This window comes from Sinocyclocheilus anshuiensis, unplaced genomic scaffold (assembly GCF_001515605.1).
Source record: "Sinocyclocheilus anshuiensis isolate Anshui unplaced genomic scaffold, SAMN03320099.WGS_v1.1 scaffold522, whole genome shotgun sequence".
Lineage (NCBI taxonomy): Eukaryota > Metazoa > Chordata > Actinopteri > Cypriniformes > Cyprinidae > Sinocyclocheilus > Sinocyclocheilus anshuiensis.
This window is the reverse complement of record NW_015544185.1, coordinates 1667765-1688530: the sequence shown is the minus strand read 5'-3', so window position 1 is coordinate 1688530 and position 20766 is coordinate 1667765. Positions and strand designations below refer to the sequence as shown.

At 37.9% G+C, this 20766-nt stretch overlaps 4 protein-coding genes across 8 annotated transcripts in view; 3 read left to right on the top strand and 1 right to left on the bottom strand.

The window, feature by feature from the left end:
* The window catches only part of LOC107696406 (14-3-3 protein beta/alpha-A-like), a 5520-nt gene extending 5242 nt beyond the window's left edge, over positions 1–278 (top strand). Inside the window, exon 5 of the mRNA XM_016496716.1 lies at positions 253–278. Within this exon, the coding sequence (XP_016352202.1) occupies positions 253–278 (26 nt within the window). The remainder of the gene's footprint in view (positions 1–252) is intronic.
* A 3277-nt stretch (positions 279–3555) lies between these two features.
* On the bottom strand, positions 3556–8863 carry LOC107696475 (mitochondrial import receptor subunit TOM34-like). 2 transcript variants are annotated; one of them, XM_016496823.1, is made up of 8 exons: positions 8473–8863; positions 8226–8362; positions 7242–7341; positions 7009–7161; positions 6675–6832; positions 6139–6286; positions 5872–5998; positions 3556–4485 (listed from the first exon to the last, which is right to left on the bottom strand). In XM_016496823.1, the coding sequence occupies exons 2-8, from the start codon at positions 8353–8355 to the stop codon at positions 4384–4386; spliced, it is 918 nt and encodes a 305-aa protein (XP_016352309.1). In that variant the 5' UTR covers positions 8356–8362; positions 8473–8863; the 3' UTR covers positions 3556–4383. The 2 variants fall into 2 exon arrangements, with proteins under 2 accessions (XP_016352309.1, XP_016352308.1); XM_016496822.1 differs by having other exon boundaries at positions 3557–4485; positions 8489–8863.
* Positions 8864–10174: 1311 nt separating this feature from the next.
* Positions 10175–13113, top strand: LOC107696430 (cytochrome c oxidase subunit 6C-1-like). 2 transcript variants are annotated; one of them, XM_016496747.1, is made up of 3 exons: positions 10175–10317; positions 10893–11006; positions 11905–11986. In XM_016496747.1, the coding sequence occupies exons 1-3, from the start codon at positions 10182–10184 to the stop codon at positions 11940–11942; spliced, it is 288 nt and encodes a 95-aa protein (XP_016352233.1). In that variant the 5' UTR covers positions 10175–10181; the 3' UTR covers positions 11943–11986. The 2 variants fall into 2 exon arrangements, with proteins under 2 accessions (XP_016352233.1, XP_016352234.1); XM_016496748.1 differs by lacking the exons at positions 10175–10317; positions 10893–11006 and adding exons at positions 11403–11516; positions 12940–13113 and having other exon boundaries at positions 11905–12041.
* A 711-nt stretch (positions 13114–13824) lies between these two features.
* Positions 13825–19766, top strand: LOC107696474 (zinc finger CCCH domain-containing protein 10-like). 3 transcript variants are annotated; one of them, XM_016496819.1, is made up of 4 exons: positions 13825–14047; positions 15042–16306; positions 18818–18944; positions 19380–19766. In XM_016496819.1, exons 2-4 carry the CDS (start codon positions 15185–15187, stop codon positions 19757–19759), a joined length of 1629 nt encoding a protein of 542 aa, XP_016352305.1. In that variant the 5' UTR covers positions 13825–14047; positions 15042–15184; the 3' UTR covers positions 19760–19766. The 3 variants fall into 3 exon arrangements, with proteins under 3 accessions (XP_016352305.1, XP_016352306.1, XP_016352304.1); XM_016496820.1 differs by lacking the exon at positions 19380–19766 and having other exon boundaries at positions 13826–13946; positions 18818–19369; XM_016496818.1 differs by lacking the exon at positions 19380–19766 and having other exon boundaries at positions 13826–14047; positions 18818–19369.
* Positions 19767–20766: the final 1000 nt, after the last annotated feature.

The window sequence follows — 20766 nt, the reverse complement described above, 5'->3', positions numbered from 1 at the left end:
CCCTCCAACCAAAAGAGAATTGAGACACCCCTGCCCCTTCACGTGAACGCGCGAAATGGAGGGGTAGGGGAAAGGGGAAGGGCTAAGGGGTAGAATTGGGATTGGGCCTTAATATGAATAATGCAAACTTTTGCCAATAAGAAATATTTCATATTAATCCATTGGTCAGTGTGGTATAAAGTTAATTTTGGACCCTTGGAAGCCTGATCATTGTATCATTTTAACCTTTTTTTTTTTCCTTGCGTTCTGCAGCTGTGGACATCAGAAAACCAGGGTGATGAGGGGGATGCTGGCGAGGGCGAGAACTAAAGGCGTTGCACTTCACTGTTAAATCCACCTACACTCTTTATCTTACACATATACAGCCCATAATTCCCTGCTCCATCCAATCCACCTCACCTTTATCCACCTTTCTGTATGACGAGCCGCATGAATTGTACCTGACCTACAAGGTTGTACCCCTGAAGCAACGAGCGGCAGGGAAAAGTTTGGTTTTTCCAAGGCTGACTTGTCTCAAACATGTCTGATTGTGTATTTTCCCCCAGACGAGGGAAAATTGTTGAATAGTGGAAACGATTTCCATCTTTTTTTCCCTTCCTAAAATCCCTCCTAACATTTTATAAAAGGTATATATTCTCTGGTCTAGCAGGATATAATACATTATAGTGTCCACCCCCCCACCATTTTTCCCTTCTGTCGCTTCTCTCCAGTAGTGTACTGGCGATTGCTGGTTTTATTCAAAAGGTTATTAAACTGTCCATTAATTTAACAAACACTGTGACGTTTAGTTTTTCCTTCTGGATAGCTTGTGCTTAATGGAAATCGGAATGGTTTCGTTACAAATAGCAGTACAATTCTGTTGCGATCTCATACAGAAGGGATGAAAACGGGCTGTATTGTGACACTGACTAACATGCATTACTATTATTGCTGTCATGTGCGTAATTTTGCATACACGGCTGACGACAAAAGGGACTCGAGATTTGCAATTCCATGTCTATTCAGTTTTAAGTTAAAGACATTCCATTAGTGTGTGATGATTACAGACCTTTCGTGAACAAACTGGAGAGTTTCCTAATGTGCTGTCAATGAGGCAGTCAACATAAAGGTGCTGTTTGACATCAGTAAACGATTTTCCTGGTTTGTTCTGTACATTTTTTTTCCCCCTTTGACGTAATATTGCCCACACGCACTTCCATTTAATAAAGATGTAAACATTTTAGAGGTAAATATTTGTCTTAAAACTAAATACTTGCAAAAACACTTTATTTTTTTATAAAGTTATTCAACCCTCTCACGAACAGAAGTCGATGCTTGATGTTTCCCTCTTCATGTAAATCAGAAGGAATTTTGGGGCCTTAGACTGACTTTGAACTTCTCTACACTTCATTCCTGCTAAGAGGAATTTCTGTAAGACCTTAGCAGTTCAACTGAGAAATTCTGGCTTTAACTTGAATTATGGTGCAGGGAAGTGCTGCAATCCAGTGGAGGCTTTGATGTCTTGGCCCAAAGTCTGTGAAACACAAGCCGAGACCTCAAACATTTTTATAGGGGTAGTCACTTGCTCAGTGTCACAATACCTTGTCACATCACCATAACATTCCACTTAGGTGTAGAACTCATCTGTCTCGAGCTGAAGACAATGTTCATGCACTGAAGACGAAATCTGTCTCTCTTAGCTGAACAAATGGCAGTTATTCTACGCTTGATTACAAAAAATACAGTAGTGAATGTGGAGCCGAGCCTGTCTGTATATCTGGTATCTCCAATTGCTTTGTTTTTACTGACCAGTATTCTGCCTAAAGTTAGCTTCTGTGACGGTTTAATTGCTTAGCGCGCACGTGGTTGTGAAAATTTAGACTAGCTTAAGGGAAAAAAAAAAATGTATAAAATGACAAAAAAAATATAAAACCTGGTTATTGACGTAATACTAGATTTGTGTATGTCTTTTAAAACAGTTCTAGTTTCACCTTACATGTTATAATCAGGAAAGTGTAAAAGACAATTTAAAGTGAAATAAAAGTTTTATCAGTTCCAAATTGCGCTGTATTGTGTTTTTGTAGTGGTGTACATTCAATTCAGAAGACACAAGCAGCACGGTCTTCTCACTCTCCTATAAAGATTTAAATGGTGTGTACATTTTTATGCCTATTTAAATAAGCATTTAAGGGAATGTTCCAGGTTCAATACAAGTTAAAGGAATGGTTTACCAAATTTGTTGAAAATGTACTCATCCTCAGGCCATCCAGCATGTAGATGAGTTTGTTTGTTCATAGGAACAGATGTGGAGAAATGTAGCAATACATCACTCGCTCACCAACGGATCCTCTGCAGTGAATGGGTGCCGTCAGAATGAGTAAACAGCTGATAAAAACATCACTGTAAACTACAAGTAATCCACACCACTCCAGTCCATCAGTTAACATCTTGTGAAGCAAAAAGCTGCGTGTTTGTAAGAAACAAATCCATCAAGATGTTTTAAACCGTTGCTTCTGGTCAAAATATGAGCATTATAAGTCCTTCAAAACCTACTGACATTTGTTTAGACCGGTTTTGGATTTTTTGCTTGTTAACGGTGCTTGATCTGTGCCTATTTCTCCCGTTTCACTCAAGATGATGTTTTCATTGGAGAAAGCAATAGTATGAATAGAAGATTCTAACCAGAAGTAATGGTTTGAGGTTAAAAATGTCTTAATGGATTTATCACAAGGACTCAGCTTTTGGCTTCATAAGATGTTAACTGATGGACTGGAGTGGTGTGAATTACTTGTGGATTATTGTGATGTTTTTATCGGCTGTTTGGACTGATAAACGGCTTCTGACGGCACCCATTCACTGCAGAGGATGCACTGGTGAGCAAGTGATATAATGCTACATTTCTCTGATTCTGTTCTGATAAAGAAACACTCAACTACATCTTGGATGGCCTGATGGTGACAGAATTTTCAGCATATTTTCATTTTTGGTTGAATTATTCTTCAAGTTCAATCATCTGTGGCATTCTGTCTATTTTGTACAAAAAAACAATTTCAGTAATATTTGAAGTTGACTACTGTGACTTTATATTCAATTTAAGGCATGTTTACAGTTCAGATAACTTGTTTTTTACAAACTGAGGAACAGTTTGAAATTGGTAATTGACAGCATGTATTTTTGCTTTCATTCACATTCAGTTATACTACCTGTATACATATCATTTACTGTTTTGCCTTTTTAGTATTGCTAATTCCTACAAAAAGTCATCGCTGATCATAGCATTACATCTGACAGTTTACAGGATGAAAAAATACAATATTCCTGAACATTCTCCTTTATTATCAGATGCATAACAGCACATTACTTTAAATAAAATAAACACCCGTTTACATTGTCTTGATGCAAAATGGCATATGAAACATCAATAAATACAGGTGCCAAGTCTTTACAAATGTATATAAACATTAATTGGTTTCGACAGTAACTAACCCACAACAATACAACATCTTTGCCAAAAAATAAACACAAATATTTGAAGTTGACTACTGTGACTTTATATTCAATTTAAGGCATGTTTACAGTTCAGATAACTTGTTTTTTACAAACTGAGGAACAGTTTGAAATTGGTAATTGACAGCATGTATTTTTGCTTTCATTCACATTCAGTTATACTACCTGTATACATATCATTTACTGTTTTGCCTTTTTAGTATTGCTAATTCCTACAAAAAGTCATCGCTGATCATAGCATTACATCTGACAGTTTACAGGATGAAAAAATACAATATTCCTGAACATTCTCCTTTATTATCAGATGCATAACAGCACATTACTTTAAATAAAATAAACACCCGTTTACATTGTCTTGATGCAAAATGGCATATGAAACATCAATAAATACAGGTGCCAAGTCTTTACAAATGTATATAAACATTAATTGGTTTTGACAGTAACTAACCCACAACAATACAACATCTTTGCCAAAAAATAAACATTTAGTAGAAAACGCAGCCCGAATACTATGCCTTTCTGAGTTGTCAATCTAAAGTAGGAATTACATTTTTGTCTGAAAAAGCCATTCAGTTCAGTGTGCAATTAAAAAGACATTAAAATCACATGCTAAATCAACCTCACATATGATTCATTACTGATTACATGGACAAATGTAATTACCAGAACAAGTTTGATCTCAGACACAGGTGGAGTTTCAGAAAAGAAACTTGATTACCTTATTAATGGCAATACACCCGGTCAAATGTGCCTATATGAACATCAACACTCAAATTTTTTCCTAGTTTTAAAATAACATTATGATGTGCATATCTAAAGTCTGTAGCAAACATTGCAGAGGCAAATCAATTCGAGGCACTTGGGCAAAGTTTCCTCATGTTCACTTTATAATCACGGTTATTTCATCTTCTGTACTTCCTGCAGTAGTTTCTGCGCCACCGCGTTGTTTGGCTCGAGTTTGAGCACACTGTTGAGATCTTCAATACAAGATTTCTTGTTCTAAGAGAAAGAAATGTATTACAATTTATAAAACAATCCACCAATTTTTACTAAAGACGTCATGAACTGCCTTTTTTTTGGTATTAGTATTTTTGTACTGTTCTTTGAGGCCCACTTATAATGTTATCAAGATTTTTACATCAAAAAACATCTTTAGAAGTAACATGGCTATTTTCTGTCCTGTTTTTAACCCCCCTTAGTTTGAATGGACGTGGTGGATTGTAGACTCGGAAGTAAACGCCCACTGCTATGACTGGCTAACAGTTGTGAATGTTTGACAGCCTACACAGCCTTCATACAGATGGACGCTGCTGTGATTTATGTTAAAAACGCATAAATACTCAAGATCATATCAACTGATCTGTAATAACAGACAAAGCAATAGTGACCACATAATAAAAAGTTACTCCCACTTGTGTGATGCGACATTACTGTCGGATCCAATGTATTCGCACAGCATTGTCTTTTAGTTTCTTCAATCTTTCTTCGATTTTCAATCTTTCTGAAAATCCAGCATCTTTAGAAGTAACATGGCTATTTTCTGTCCTGTTTTTAACCCCCCTTAGTTTGAATGGACGTGGTGGATTGTAGACTCGGAAGTAAACGCCCACTGCTATGACTGGCTAACAGTTGTGAATGTTTGACAGCCTACACAGCCTTCATACAGATGGACGCTGCTGTGATTTATGTTAAAAACGCATAAATACTCAGATCATATCAACTGATCTGTAATAACAGACAAAGCAATAGTGACCACATAATAAAAAGTTACTCCCACTTGTTTGATGCGACATTACTGTCGGATCCAATGTATTCGCACAGCATTGTCTTTTAGTTTCAATCTTTCTGAAAATCCAGCATTGAATTGTGCCTTGTTTGCAAACGAATCCGTGATAAAATGTAGTGAACAATGGACTGAATTCTTACTGATGCGGTCTAGATCTTCATTAAAAATAAAGTTCATCCACTCTTTACTAATATTGAGATCAGAAGAAAGGCAATGCAAAGACCAATTTTTCCACAGGTTGGCACTGCACAGCTTTGTTTTCGGAGCATCTTTATCGTTTGGTTTCTGCATAGACTGCGTTTGCCTCTCTCGTTTACACTACTTGTGTGAATTGTGGGTGGGGCTAAACAGGCAGTGATGGAGAAGTAGGCGTTGATCTTCTGCGGAGGCGGGTTTTAGCCATACTATTACGTCATGATGTCCTATTGGCATATTTGCTTCAATATAAGCTGTTTTCAGACTAACGAGAAAGTTGAGTTCTGAAACTTACCGCATGTTTTTTTTGTTCTGCAATGACATTATGTCAAAAGATCAAGGGAATTTTGATTTCTCAGTTCATGACCCCTTTAACTAAGACAATGGTTCAGAAATAAACTTACCTTGAGTTCCTTGTTTGCCTGGGCACGTCGGTAAAAAGCCTTAATGTTGGCAGAATCCAATCGAAGAGCCTCATCACAGTCGCTAATAGCTTCTTTATACATCTTTAATGACAGGTAGCAGAGAGCCCTACAAGCAGTATTGATTTACACACATTATCAAACCTAAAGTCCATGACTTTTACAGGTAGAAATTCAAAATCAGTTTTGAACTGAATAACCATAGGGACCCTGACATTTGGCAGCATAATTACCGGTACCTTTTCTTACCGATTTGTGTAGGTTGTGACTTCTTTGGGGTCCTGACCGAGTGACTGCGTGTACTTCTCCACGGCTTTCTTGTGTTCGCCTTTCTTCACAAACGCATTGCCTTCTTCCTTTAGAGCCTTGGCTTTTTTAGCAGCTTCAGGTCCTGGTGCTTAGAATAAAACAAGTGAAAATCAAGTGCTGAAGCAAAGCATGATGGCTCTGCTCAGTACGGCACAGGGAAGTCGTCGCCTGATGGTTAGAGAGACCGACTCATAACCCAAAGGTTGCGGGTTCGAGTCTCGTACCGGCAGGGATTGTAGGTGGGGGGGAGTGAATGTACAGCGCTCTCTCCCACCTTCAATACCACAACTGAGGTGCCCTTGAGCAAGGCACCGAACCCCCAACTGCTCCCCGGGTGCCACAGCAAAAAAAAAATTGTTGCCCTCTGCTCCGGGTGTGTGTTCACGGTGTGTGTGTGCACTTAGGATGGGTAAATGCAGAGCACTAATTCTGAGTATGGGTCACCATACTTGGCCACGTCACGTCACTTTAAATACCTTTTTTCTTGTTGTCGATCACGCTGTTTTGTTGTGGGCTGGAGGCCGAGCTGGCGGCTTGTGCCAGGCTTTCTTTCACAGACATCGGAACGGTGGGAATCGGAGGCAGTTTTTCTCTCCAAGATGGTCCGTCTATATCTGTTAAAGCCTTGGTCATTCTGAAGGCAAGGAGAGATGTGTTATATGGTACGTTTTTGTATCCTTATGCTCACAAATGAACATTTTATTCTTTGGGTTTGTATTATATTTTGTGTATTACCTCATTATACAGTTGATCAGTGCATTCTCTATGAATGAACATGCATCATTTTGGATCCTGTTTATGCAGAATTACCTGTTGACGCCATCGTGGGCAGCCGGTATGTTCCAGTCTATCTGTAAAACAGTTTTGTAGTCCACATACGCCTGTCTGTATCTCTCCAAGGCTTCATAAGCTGATGCCCGGCGAAGCAGAGCTTTCAATCCAAACAGAACCAATTCAAGAGACCTGAAAGGTAAGTATTAAGATCATTAACACTGAACATAATCACTTTAACCATTTTTGCACCCGCTGTTTGTTGCACTTACCTTGTGCAGTCTTTGATGCATTCACTGCAGTTTCCATCTTTCAGGTAACTGGCGGCCCTGTTGGAGTACAGAATGCCCAGATCTTCCTTGTTCTTCTGACCTGCGAACACAACAGTTACAGATACAGTGATGTGTCTTTATTTACAATAGCACCACTGCTTCCTTTACATCTATTATAGTCTGAGGAACCATTTTAAAAATAGTTGCTCTGTAACATTCATATCTTCCTGTTTGGTATGATTGCCCTATTGTTACTCATTTAAAAACATATTAATATGGAATCTCCATGGTATTCTTAGCATATGACAGTACCATCAGATTCTATCACGGTTCTGTCAGATAATAAAGGATAATATGATCATAATCATGCAAGGGACCCCCCATCCTAAAATTTAAAAGGCGGTAATATATTTGTATTCATAAAACCCAATTTATACATGTCATTTTTGATTTGGAAAATATTTTCTATTATGTAACATGACATTTTTGCTACTCACTACAGTGTTGCACTGTTAAATGTATAATTTAAAAAAAATAAATAAATACAAATTTGTTATTAATATTACTATGACTTTAATATGTGGTAGTTATATAGCTAAGCAGTCAGAATATTTGTAAAATAATATCTGAAGATATTTTCTATGATATAATACAACTTTTTTTCTATTCACTACACTATTACTAGTATTATTAGATGTATTATTTATTGTGCATGTATGGATGTACGTTTTTACATTTTTAAGCTCTTTTTCTCTAAACTTTCCACTAACCCCCTAGTCCTCATTTGAAACCCCCTGAAACAGTACACACATGGTACTTAAAATCTATTCAGCAAAACAATGGTACTGATATGGTATTACAAGAATACCATGCAACATTCCGTGTAAGAAATACGAAAACATGTAATTGGCTAAGTGGTAATACTGTAACGATGGTGTTTACCATGGTGATATTTGTAATATGACTATATCTGACCGCGCTTACCAGACTTCTCCAGCAGCTGGATGGACTGGCTGTAGAGGTTCACAGCTTCTCCGTACTGACCGGCTCTGAAGCACTCGTTACCGGCTTGTTTGAGCACCGTCCACGACTGCGAGCGCCGCTTCTGAGGCATGATGAGACTGGAACGATCAAAGGCAGTGTGACCCTTAAGTGCTGTTAACTTAGTTTAGCAGTGTTACATCAATATTACACTCTGCCAGCAAAATTGTTGTGATAGGTATAAACTTGCAATATAAGAAAGCTACCGCGGTAGAATCGCCGTCTGAAGTTGAAAACCCGGAAAGTAAATGTTGAAGGAAGGGCTTTGGTGATCGACCAGCTCCGCTTGTTTAAAGTTACCAGTTGCTGTACTGTGAACTAACGTTACATGAGATAACTAGTCAGTCCTCGTTCTAGAACAAGCTAGAAGATCCGCTTCTCCTCCCACTACACCCGCGCGAGTCGGGGTGAGCACCACGCTTTACCGGCTGAGGCTCTACAGAAACGGGCGGTGTTGAATTTCAGTTTCAATTCTCCGGGACTGAAGCGGCTGTTGATCTCCGCTGCTGCTATTTGAAGATCAGGATCAGGATGGGTGATTGTAACCCAATCCAGTGTTGCCAGGTCCAGCGAGAAAGGCAAGCAAGGCAACGAGTGAAGGGCAGTGTTGGGGGTAACGCATTACAAGTAAAGCGAGTTACGTAATCAGATTACTTTTTCCAAATAACTAGTAAAGTAACGCTTTACTTTTTAATTTACAAGAAAATATCTGAGTTACTTTTTAAAAAAGTAACGCCAGTTACTTTTTTTTCCATTTACATGATGTTTGAACATGATGTTACTGTAGTTCTAGACTAAATGTGAATGTGCGTTAATTCATCCCACTCGCAAAAAAAAAAAACAGATTTAGTATTCATCAAAATAAATTAAAACAGTGAAATGCAAACTCAGAATATGACTCAAACCTGCAATAATTAAATATGTTAAATAACACGAATGTATCTAATCCCATTTTATTAACCAATGTCTTTGCTGCTGACCTTTGATGATCCAGTTCAACCACACTAATAAGCAAAAATGACTTTAGATAAACTAACAATTGTGCTTCATTGTTTTTTTTATTGCTGAAGAGTGTTGAACCTTCTTCTCCTGTGTTCTACTGTACAGACGTGAATTTACTTTTCCTTCAGCCTGAGGTTTATTCATTACATGTTTTGGTGTGAAAGGACTTTTACATTTGCTATAAACAGAACCTCTTATATTAAAAACAATCAAGCCCTGCTCATATTTAAAAAGTAATGCGAAAGTAACTCAAAAGTAACGTAACGCGTTACTTTCCATATAAAGTAACTAAGTAACGTAATTAGTTACTTTTTTTATGGCGTAACGCAATATTGTAATGCATTACTTTTAAAAGTAACTTCCCCAACACTGGTGAAGGGTAGCGTAAAATGACAGGGATATGGCAACCCCGACCCAGTCCCAAACGACTGTCGGCTTCCCTCTATGGAAAGCCAAGCTGTTGGTTGCCAGATGTTCCTGAAACCCGAATCATTCATTATTTTAAAACGCATCAGTTGTCTTTTCGTTTTATTTTTCTTCTTGAATAATATGAACTGCAAGTGCAATTTATATAGATATTACAGTCAGTAAAATAATTTTTAATAAAAGTACAAGACTATAAAAAGGCAATATTATATCTGATTTTTAAATATACATTTTACATTTAAAAAAAAAAAGTTTTGTCTTTATTAAAGTTAACCACGGTAAAGTCTATTTTCAGTTTTATTATTATTAATACTACTATGAATTTAATACGTGGTTGCTATGTAGCAAATAAGTTGAGATGTTTTATCAAATGTAATGCTTTGCTCTATGACGCATAATGTTTCCAGCAAATAAAAACATTAATTATCCTGTTTTTAAAAAAATGTCCTGTTTGTTTCCTTTGTTGTCACAATGCTGTCCTTGGTGGGGACCTGTGGGGATGAATCGGCACCGCTGTATTTGTCCGTCGCCTTTTTCCGTAGTTTGGCCCTCAGAAACGCCTTCCTTCCTATCCGAGTAACCGGACGTGAAGGTCGTGAATTAAACGGTAAATATCGAGCTTGCTATACGCTTACATCAAAACTTCTTTGCTGAAATCTGTATAAACTATAACAATACCACTGTTATGTTTTTAACACTATATATATCTATAAGAGTTTTGATTTATTTTAGCTAAACGTGCCTCGTTTTTGAAGTACGTCTTGCCGCTTGTCGTCACTGCTAGCTAACTTCGTGTTAGCTAGACAGGTAGTTATGTGTCTCAAAAGGCACTCACCTGCTGATATGAAGCTGATTTGTATCTGAAATGTCATGTTTTAAATAAAAGAAAGCTCTGCTATGCGTTTGCACGCGCTTTTATCACGTCTACATAAATAATATGCAAATTGCATATTAGCTAAAGCGCTAAAATCTAGACCTGAACAGAAGAACACGTATATATAGCAAACATGGAGATTCATATATCTGAATGTTAGTAGATAATGCAATTGTGGCTCTTCGTTTGGTTGTCTTGAAAGTCAGACAGACATCCATTTGTGATGGTCAGAACAGCACGTAGCAGTACTAAATCAGTGTATGATGAAGCTTCTTTTATTAATGCCCATTATTGTCTTATCTTTCTAGAAGTCAACAATGTCACTTGCAAAGCCAGCAATGAGAGGCCTCCTTGCCAAGCGTTTGAGGTTCCACTTGCCCATCGCATTCGGTCTTTCCCTGGTGGCAGCAGCCGCCTTCAAGGTAAGTGAAAATGTGCTGATAACTCGGATTATGCTATTTTTTTATGATTATGCTGATATGAAGCTGATTTGTATCTGAAATGTCATGTTTTAAATAAAAGAAAGCTCTGCTTTGCGTTTGCACGCGCTTTTATCACGTCTACATAAATAATATGCAAATTGCATATTAGCTAAAGCGCTAAAATCTAGACCTGAACAGAAGAACACGTATATATAGCAAACATGGAGATTCATATATCTGAATGTTAGTAGATAATGCAATTGTGGCTCTTCGTTTGGTTGTCTTGAAAGTCAGACAGACATCCATTTGTGATGGTCAGAACAGCACGTAGCAGTACTAAATCAGTGTATGATGAAGCTTCTTTTATTAATGCCCATTATTGTCTTATCTTTCTAGAAGTCAACAATGTCACTTGCAAAGCCAGCAATGAGAGGCCTCCTTGCCAAGCGTTTGAGGTTCCACTTACCCATCGCATTCGGTCTTTCCCTGGTGGCAGCAGCCGCCTTCAAGGTCAGTGAAAATGTGCCGATAACTCGGATTATGCTATTTTTTTATGATTATGTGCACTATAGTTGACCTTTGTGGTCTTCATGGCTGTTCAGAATTATGATTGGTACTTCATCTCTTCCTCTGGTCAAAAGGGTTCTTTTAAGTTAATTTAAACAAATATTTTTTTAAAGAAACATTTTTTTAAGAGCACTTTTTGTCATGATGTAACCTCAATAGTCATTCAAATTAGTTTGCATTAGATGATCCTTCATTTGTAGTCTTGGATATTTGGTTGCATCCCCATCTTTAATTTTTTTCATCTTGGGCCGAAGGAGTTAAATGATTTTTGGCAAACTACCAAGGACAGTTTTCCTTGAATTTGAGAAACCGTTTTTGTGTCTTTCTGCAGTTCACCGTAACAGAGCCCAGGAAACAGGCTTATGCTGACTTCTACAAACATTACGATTCAACGAAGGAGTTCAATGCCATGAGGGAAGCTGGTGTTTTTGAAAGCGTCAGACCCACTAGAAAATAAACCACTGTCTTGTGAGTAGCCCTTCAATTGCATATATTATTTTTATTTGTAATACTTTTCATGCAATAATAAAATTCATAATATATGCATCACTTTGCAGCTCTTAATACATCATTTCAGTACACATAATAATAATAATAATAATAATAAATATTAACCAGCTTTGGCTAAAATACAAGCTTTGAATGGTCCAAAAATGAGAGTTAACGTTCACCTAAAAACACTAGAGTTTTGTCCCTGACTATAATGAAAAAATATGCCATTTTTGGGCTGTTTGGCTTTCATAACATATTCTTTCTGAAGTGTACAGAAAACATTCAAAATACACATTAAAGTGTTTTTTTGTTTTGTTTTTTTTTACACGTTATCTATTTGCATTTGTAGATTTAAATTTCATTACATATCTGCAAAGGCCATTTTCTCAATGTCCAAGTCTCCACTTCAGCAGCTCTTATTACTCCATACTTTATAGTTTTATTCCCATCTATATTCTGAAGGTTTTACAGACTGGTTTGTTCATAGATCATTCACCAGATTTATAACATTTTATTTGTTAAAAATTGGTGAATTGTTTTTTGTTTGACGACAGTATTTTCTGATTTATGGAATGATAAAACCTTTATCACTCAGTAAAAACCGTTAGCTCTAATCTGTCAACAAAATGAAATGAGAATTCTGACCCTGGCTTTATCCAAAGTTCAGATTTCTGTTCAGGAAATGTGCAAATTAGTGCACCCATGATGAGATGATGCATTATTTGCGTGTTTAAACAACATTTCAGAAAACTTGCTATGCAAAAATTGTTAATGTGCAGTGATTGATCAACTGGTGAAAGTGTGGTGATGTTACTTATCCTTTTTACTGAATTTACCTGTGGTGTCACTGACTTACTTTCTTCTTTCTTTACAGGTTATGTCCCCCCTGCATTCCTGCTTACAACTGAATCTTTATAAGATTATCAGATATGAACATGGATGTCTGATGTTCTTATTAATATACAAATAAACTATTCACCGCCATCATGCTGTAGTGATTTATTGATACGTGTGTATGAAAATAAATGTTGAAACCTGTTCTCGTCAACATGTCTCTCCTATGTTGTTCAACATGAAAATATACACCGAGTTAGAGACTCACATCATTGACCAGGTTGGATGTTTAACTATAATGTGTTAATTACATAAATGATCAATTAAAATCTCTGAATTTAATCCCAATATTTACATTTACATTTAGTCATTTTGCAGACGCTTTTATCCAAAGCGACTTACAATTGGGGGATACATAAAGCGATTCTTCTTAAAGAGGCAAACAGATACAGGAAGTGATTGTAATACCAAGTTTCTAGACATTGTTCAAATAAGTACAAGCTAGAAAGAGAAGGAATAAGTAAAGAGAGAGAATTTTTATTTAATTTTTTTGCGGTGGGCCCTGTAATATATAGCAGTAATGTTGCCATAGTCGTGTCTAGAATAGTTTTTTCCAAGGCATTTTTTACGTTTTTTTTTTAAAGAAAAATATTATTTTTTTTTGTGTTAATGTTTACCTTTAAAACATTTTTTTTTAAATCTAATGTTGCTTAAACAATATGTTGTTTGTACTTTTGACCTTTAAGAGAAACCACATGCTCACGTTTGCTGTATACCTTTTATTTTAAATGTATTTTATTAATGGAATGATACCACTATAATGGCGCGTTTTTTTATATATTTATCTTTCTAATACCATAGTAATTTTTGAACCACATTGGTGTGCCATATTCATACCAACGTCATTGTACCATGAGATCTCCACAGTAGTTTTGCGTTGTGAGGTCTTTTATTTTGACGTGCATTTTCCCAGTGTTCTACCGCACAGGAAGTGCTTCGATAAAGGAAAGCGGAAGTTGTTGATGATGGACCAACTTATGTTCTAATGTAAGCATTCTCACGGCCTATTTATACTTAATGCGTATGATTGGTAATGTCGTACAAATAGTGTCTTTAATCATACCGACACGACTGCTTGTGTACGCTGGGTGAGTTGTTGAGTAGTGTTGCTGGTTTAGGTTAATCTTTGCGTTCTGTGCATGTGCCTTTAGCAGGCCTTTGTGCCTGAGAGTGGACAGCATGTTTGTGTGATGTGGATTAAGTATTGAATATTGTATATTTAGCCTAGCTAATGTACAAACGAACAAGTCAACAATATATGATTACTTCTTTAAGACTCTGTAGGTAGCATATGCTGTAATGTGTTGTTAGGTTTGATTTTTAGATTTAGATTTGCTGTATTAGTAAAGAAATTATTACAATTATTGCAATATAACTATATAATCTTCTAAAATATTATATACCAGGCTGAAGATTGCACTTGCATTGATAATGCATTATTTATATATAATTCATTCGAACGGCTGATTCATTCAGGAATGAATCAAGTGACAGTCTTTATGAATGGGTAATCATGAATCACTGACTCACTAGATTCATAAAAAAAAAAAACGTTCGTTCATAAACGAGACACCGCTGTGTTTGGAGATGCGCAGGCGGCTCCACTGTGACTTTGTTTTAAACTATTTTCAGTATATTTAGAGTAGTGTTTCGTAAGTTGATGAAAAGCTAAAGATATATTAAATAATATGTAAAATGAAAATAAATATTTTAAAATTCAAAATAAAACACAATAAGAGGTTATATATTTTATTTAAAATATTTATTTTATTATGTATGCATGTCTATTTAAATATATTATAAAATGTCATTTATTCCTGTGATCAAAGCTGAATTTTCAGCATCATTACTCCAGTCTTCAGTGTCACATGATCCTTCAATTCTGTAATTCTGATTTGCTACTCAAGAAACATTTCTTCTTATCAATGTTGTAAACAGTTGTGCTGATTTATATTGAATGGAAACAAGAAATAATAATAATAATAGGAGTAGAAATAGTTTATTATTCATTGTTTTAAATTACTTATGCAGTTATATAATGATACTTCTGGAATAATATATATATTTGTATTATATTCACAGGCGCACGGGTGGATCTGTGATCTGCATCCGTCTTCAGTCTAAGCTCTTCTCCTTCGTGCACTATAACTCTGAACACTTGTAAGACCTCCATCTCTCTGTTACCCACATGAGCGCAGCGTTCTATTCCCGCTGGGCCGAGCGCCATGCCTGACCGGGATAGCGCCTACCTGGCAGGTGGTGGTGGGGGTGGCAGCGGGACGGGGGTGGGCACTGGGGTCGGGGACGAGGGAGGGTCTGGGACAGGTGGAGAGGGTAGAGCGACAGGGGTGATCGGCTCAGCAGGGGGTAACGGAGGTCCCGGGGCCATGGGAGGTGGCGGGGCTTTAGGAAACGGTGCTTTCAGCTCCGGTTTGGGACTGGATGGTGTTTGCCGGGACTTTTTGCGGAATGTGTGCAAGCGTGGAAAACGCTGCCGCTTCCGCCATCCGGACTTCAACGAGGTTCCCGATTTGGGCGTGCAAAAGAACGAGTTCATCTTCTGCCACGACCATCAGAACAAAGAGTGCGTGCGCACCAATTGCAGATTCGTGCACGGCTCAAAGGAGGACGAGGATTATTATAAGAAAACTGGAGAGCTTCCGCTTCGGCTCAGGGGCAAGGTGGCGGCCGGATTGGGATTGTCTCCAACCGACCTCCCGTTGAGCCGCGGCGAGGTGCCCATTTGCAGGGACTACCTGAAAGGAGAGTGTCAACGGGGCAACAAGTGCAAGTTCCGGCACGTCAGGAAGGATTATGACTATGAGGCCCCGTCCCGGGGTGGAGTCGGATGCATGATGGGCGTCACCAGTGGAGTTAGTGGGATGGTGAACACCGCCGGTGGTGGAGCAGGAGGTGTTGGCAGTGCCTGTGGCGGGATGTCTGGCCTCGTTGGTGGTGGCGTCGGTAACTACCTGGGAATGGGATGTCCCAATATGGGCAGCTGCAGAGACCAGGGCATGTCGGGTGGAGGTGGGGCCTCGATGAGTGGTTGCATGTCGATGGGAACGGCGGGTCATCGGCGCTACGACAGGGGCCCTTGCTCCGTCTACGACCCTCTGTTTGAGAATGGCATGTTTGAAGTGGGGCCGGTGGAGGCGCCCATCGACCACACGGCCTTCCAGCTGAAGAGACGGCGTTTGGAGGGGCTGCGGTTGACTGATGTGACCGTCGGTGGACATTATGACCTCGGGGTTCAGACCACCCTGCCGACCCGACCATTAGAGTACCGCCTACTAGAAGAGGAGAACGCCCTACTGAGGAAAAGAGTGGAGGAGCTTAAGAAACAGGTGAACAGATGTTAAATGTACTCATTTACTCCCCCTCATGTTGTTCCAAACCTTCCTTCCTTCAATGGAATACAAAGGAAGATATATCTCTGTCTCTGCTGGGTTTGGGGCTACAAAATGATATAGTCCATATAAGTCACTAAAAAACTTTGCCATAGCTCTCCAGTCTTGTTCTTTTCAAATATAGCGCTTCAAGATGCATTGTGCCTGATTTGTTGTGAAAGACCAGACACACAAGAATCAATCAACAAGACATTTCACATGGCATCAAACCTAGTGTGAATGAGTTTTGAGAAATACAGCAGAGGAGAATATTTTTAGCAAATGAACTGTTCCTTATTTTTATTGTGCTTTTTGGCAGTGTTATATTAGAATTATTTATATATTATTATAGTATTTAATATTTTGAGAGCTTTTAATTTTATATTTTCAGTTATTTAAATTTCTGTTTTAGTAATTTTTTTTTTACTTCAACTATATTTTTATTTAGTTTATTTCATTTCTAAATGAAAATGATTTTTAATAGTTTGTTTTGATTTTAGTTAACAATAACAACACAGCTTTTTTGTAGGGAAGAACCCATATTAAAATTCTGTACTATTTTGTCTAAATAACCTAAAAATAAAACTAAAAACTAATATCAGTAGTTTTAAATGCTACGGTTGAATTTAGACATCATAACAAAAATGTGCAATGTGCAGTGTAAAAAAAAATAATTCTCAGTTTGAGATTTGCTAAAGATTACATTTAAGTTTAATCTTTTTTGATGAGTGTTAGATGATGATAAAAGTAATCTGTATGTAAAAATCAGGCATGCATGATTAAATATTCAATATTGACTTATTCTAATATACTTAAAATTTAAGTTTAATCTTTTTTGATGAGTGTTAGATGATGATAAAAGTAGTCTGTATGTAAAAATCAGGCATGCATGATTAAATATTCAATATTGACTTATTCTAATATACTTAAAATCTATTTTTTTATTTTTTTATTTTTTTTTATTTTTATTTTTTGGAGATTGACTGTCCCATCTTTGACTTTACTTATTAAATTCTGGACATTCTGCAATAGATCGTCTTTTATGTTCCACAGATGACAGAAAATGATACAGATTTTGAATGATTTGAGCATGAATAAATGATGACAGAGTAGGCCTGGGAGATAAAACGGTATCAATATTTATCGACGGTACACCTTCGATAACGATATAAAAATGTTCGATATAGTGCACGATAGATATAGCGCACGTTATAGGCACGTGCTATGAGTGATGCAGACAGCACACACAAACACGAACACATGCTGAAATGAGTGCTGTGCCTGCCTGTGATGAGGAGATTGTGAATAAAAAAAATTAATATTAGTAGAATTTCAAATAAACATTTGCATTTGAATGTTAGGAGTGAGTCAGGCACATCAGTGGCGCACGAGATGCGGTGATAATGATGTAAGTGTCGTTGTTGCATTTTAATGTTTTGTTAAGTCTAGCTCACAAGATGCGCCGCTGCTGTGTTATTCATTCAAAATATTAAAGAAATATAGAAGCTCAATGCGGAGAAGATCTTGATTAGGTGAAAACCGAAACCAAGCCATTCACACAGAACGCATATTCAGCGCATTTTCTAGACGGACAAATATGACTGCTGCACTCACGTCTCACACAAGAGAGGTATAGAAAGCCATGCAAAAGTTAAAACAGTTTAAACTTTTAGAAAACACGTCGCGAATTTGGAAAGGTTTATTCCTTTTCACTGCGTCTCATATGTTTTTAAATGCAATCTGCGTGATGGGCGATTCGGCTCTTTGTATTAAGCAATGCATAAATACATGATGCTATTTTGTTCATAATTGTTTATGCAATTTACGAATTATATTTGATTTATGAGTTAATTTAGACGTAATGCAGTTTTTTTATAGACATTGCTGCATTATTTTGCTCATTGCGCCCTCCTGTAGTCTCGGGAGACAAGCCAAAAGTTTCCTTCAGACCTATTTATTAATCTGCATATAAAACATTAGAAATTAGATATTTGTTTAATTTTTATTGTGTGTTTGACTGTTAAAACAAAAAATATTTGTTGTTTGTCTCAATAAATTGGGTTAATTTAAAAATACAGTGGTTAAATTAAAAAAAAAATTCTATTGCTCTTTGTTTTAAAAAAGGTTATAAAAAATGTCAATAATTATCGATACGAACGATATGAAACATTATATCGTTGATACCTTTTTTTTAGCTATATCGCCCAGCCCTATGACAGAGTATATTTTTGGATGACCTCTTTCTATTATAAGTATTTTAGAAGCATTATACAATTGAGACTTGTCCTTTGCATTATAAATCCTGCGATCAAAACATGCAAATCATCTCTAAATTGTACTTTATGTTAAGATCAGTGACAGAATAATTTTTGTTTTAATGTAGGACAACTGTAACGATGTCCTAAATGTCTTTAGGGTGAAGTTTCAAGTTAAGTTCTCAAAACTCACATATTTCCTTTTTTTCTCAAGGTGTCCAATCTCATAGCCACCAACGAGGTGCTCCTGGAGCAGAATGCTCAGTTCCGAAGCCAGGCTAAAGTGATTACGCTGTCCTCCACTCCCGCTCTGTCTGAGCAGAGTCTGGTGCCCCCTATTGGTTCTATCAGCTCCTACAACCATGGCATCGCCCAGACTCACACCACTCTGAGCAGCGCTGGTCTGCAGCCCCGTCCCGTCACGCAACAGGATCTGGTGGCCCCGGCCGGTGCTCAGACCGCCCCTCCAGCCAATGCGGTGCCCCCTACCGCACCGCTTCCGCATCTGAACCCCGACCCCATCTCTGCCGCCCTCGCTCAGACTATCGCCCAGGGAATGGCTCCGCCTGTTTCCATGGCCCCTGTTGCAGTTTCGGTGGCACCGGTCGCTGTGTCGATGGCACAACCTTTGCCAGGCATCACGATGAGCCATGCAACCACCCCGATGGTGACGTATCCTATCGCCAGTCAGAGTATGAGGATCACAACCTTGCCTCATTAGTATTTTACATTTTAAAATCAGGCACCTCTGCTAACACCCCTTTGTTTAACTATTGGTTCTATCAGCTCCTACAACCATGGCATCGCCCAGACTCACACCACTCTGAGCAGCGCTGGTCTGCAGCCCCGTCCCGTCACGCAACAGGATCTGGTGGCCCCGGCCGGTGCTCAGACCGCCCCTCCAGCCAATGCGGTGCCCCCTACCGCACCGCTTCCGCATCTGAACCCCGACCCCATCTCTGCCGCCCTCGCTCAGACTATCGCCCAGGGAATGGCTCCGCCTGTTTCCATGGCCCCTGTTGCAGTTTCGGTGGCACCGGTCGCTGTGTCGATGGCACAACCTTTGCCAGGCATCACGATGAGCCATGCAACCACCCCGATGGTGACGTATCCTATCGCCAGTCAGAGTATGAGGATCACAACCTTGCCTCATTAGTATGAGCAGATGTTTTCAGCAATATATACATACATTTTAAAATCAGGCACCTCTGCTAACACCCCTTTGTTTAACTTGCCAATAACACGGTAAGTTTCTCAGGTGAAGGGTCCGTTTTGACTGAAGGAACTTACAGATTTCTGTATAGACAAAACAAGGTATCTTGTGAGTATGTGAAACATATTTCAGTTTTCTTGCCACGCTTTACTGGGTGATAGCCTTTAAGAGAGCCGGAAAGACTCCTTCGAGATTGTGGACATTTAAAGATGTAACTATTCAGCTAATCACTACAGAAGGATTGTGAATTTACTTGTTAGCTGTCAGTTTTAGTTTGATTTTTTTTTAATAGTTCGTTTTGTGAATTGCTTTTGTGTGAACTGATTATTGGTCTTTTGCACAAAATTAATGAATCTGACCCATTAAGCACCATTATTAATTCTTGTCATGTTTTACATACAAGAAAAAAAATCATATGTGGGCATAAAAATGTTTTACTTACTTCTTTTGCAAACTAAATAACTGCATTTATCTGTTTGAATATTGGCCATGTTTCCTCCATCTTTGGTGAGTATCTTTCTGAAATGTGGATGAAAAATTATATTTCTTATCAAACCAAACTTCTTTCATGAGCTTGATCACTTTCTCATGTTCTGCTGAGAATAACGTCTATTGTTTGCACTCTCAGGCCTGTTCACTTATGATTAGATCACCAGATGGATATGGGTGTAATGGGATGTGTAAATATTATAGTAGAAATCACTGTTTCACTTCCTATGTTTAAAAATATTTTCCACAGACCCAATTAATACAGAGTAGACTGTTTTACTTTAAAGTTAGATAGGAATTTCATAGCATTTTTTAAAGTTTTATATCTGGAAAACCCCAGATTTTTTAAACCCGATCACTTTATTGCTCATAATCAGTGTCATCCTTTAGTGTTTGCTTGCAAAAAACTTTAATTTTCATTAGGCTAACCGAGACTTGTCATTTGCACTTATATATTGTTG

Coding starts and splice junctions, on each gene's coding strand:
- LOC107696430 (XM_016496747.1), top strand. CDS start 10,182: ATGCTGTCCTTGGTGGGGACCTGTGGGGATGAATCGGCACCGCTGTAT. Junction 10,318..10,892: donor TGAAGGTCGTGAATTAAACG/GTAAATATCGAG, acceptor TTATCTTTCTAG/AAGTCAACAATGTCACTTGC. Junction 11,007..11,904: donor TGGCAGCAGCCGCCTTCAAG/GTAAGTGAAAAT, acceptor GTCTTTCTGCAG/TTCACCGTAACAGAGCCCAG.
- LOC107696474 (XM_016496819.1), top strand. CDS start 15,185: ATGCCTGACCGGGATAGCGCCTACCTGGCAGGTGGTGGTGGGGGTGGC. Junction 16,307..18,817: donor TGGAGGAGCTTAAGAAACAG/GTGAACAGATGT, acceptor TTTTTTCTCAAG/GTGTCCAATCTCATAGCCAC. Junction 18,945..19,379: donor GAGTCTGGTGCCCCCTATTG/GTTCTATCAGCT, acceptor GTTTAACTATTG/GTTCTATCAGCTCCTACAAC.
- LOC107696475 (XM_016496823.1), bottom strand. CDS start 8,355: ATGCCTCAGAAGCGGCGCTCGCAGTCGTGGACGGTGCTCAAACAAGCC. Junction 6,833..7,008: donor GCCCACGATGGCGTCAACAG/GTAATTCTGCAT, acceptor CCTTGCCTTCAG/AATGACCAAGGCTTTAACAG. Junction 4,486..5,871: donor AGGCAAACAAGGAACTCAAG/GTAAGTTTATTT, acceptor TCTTTCTCTTAG/AACAAGAAATCTTGTATTGA.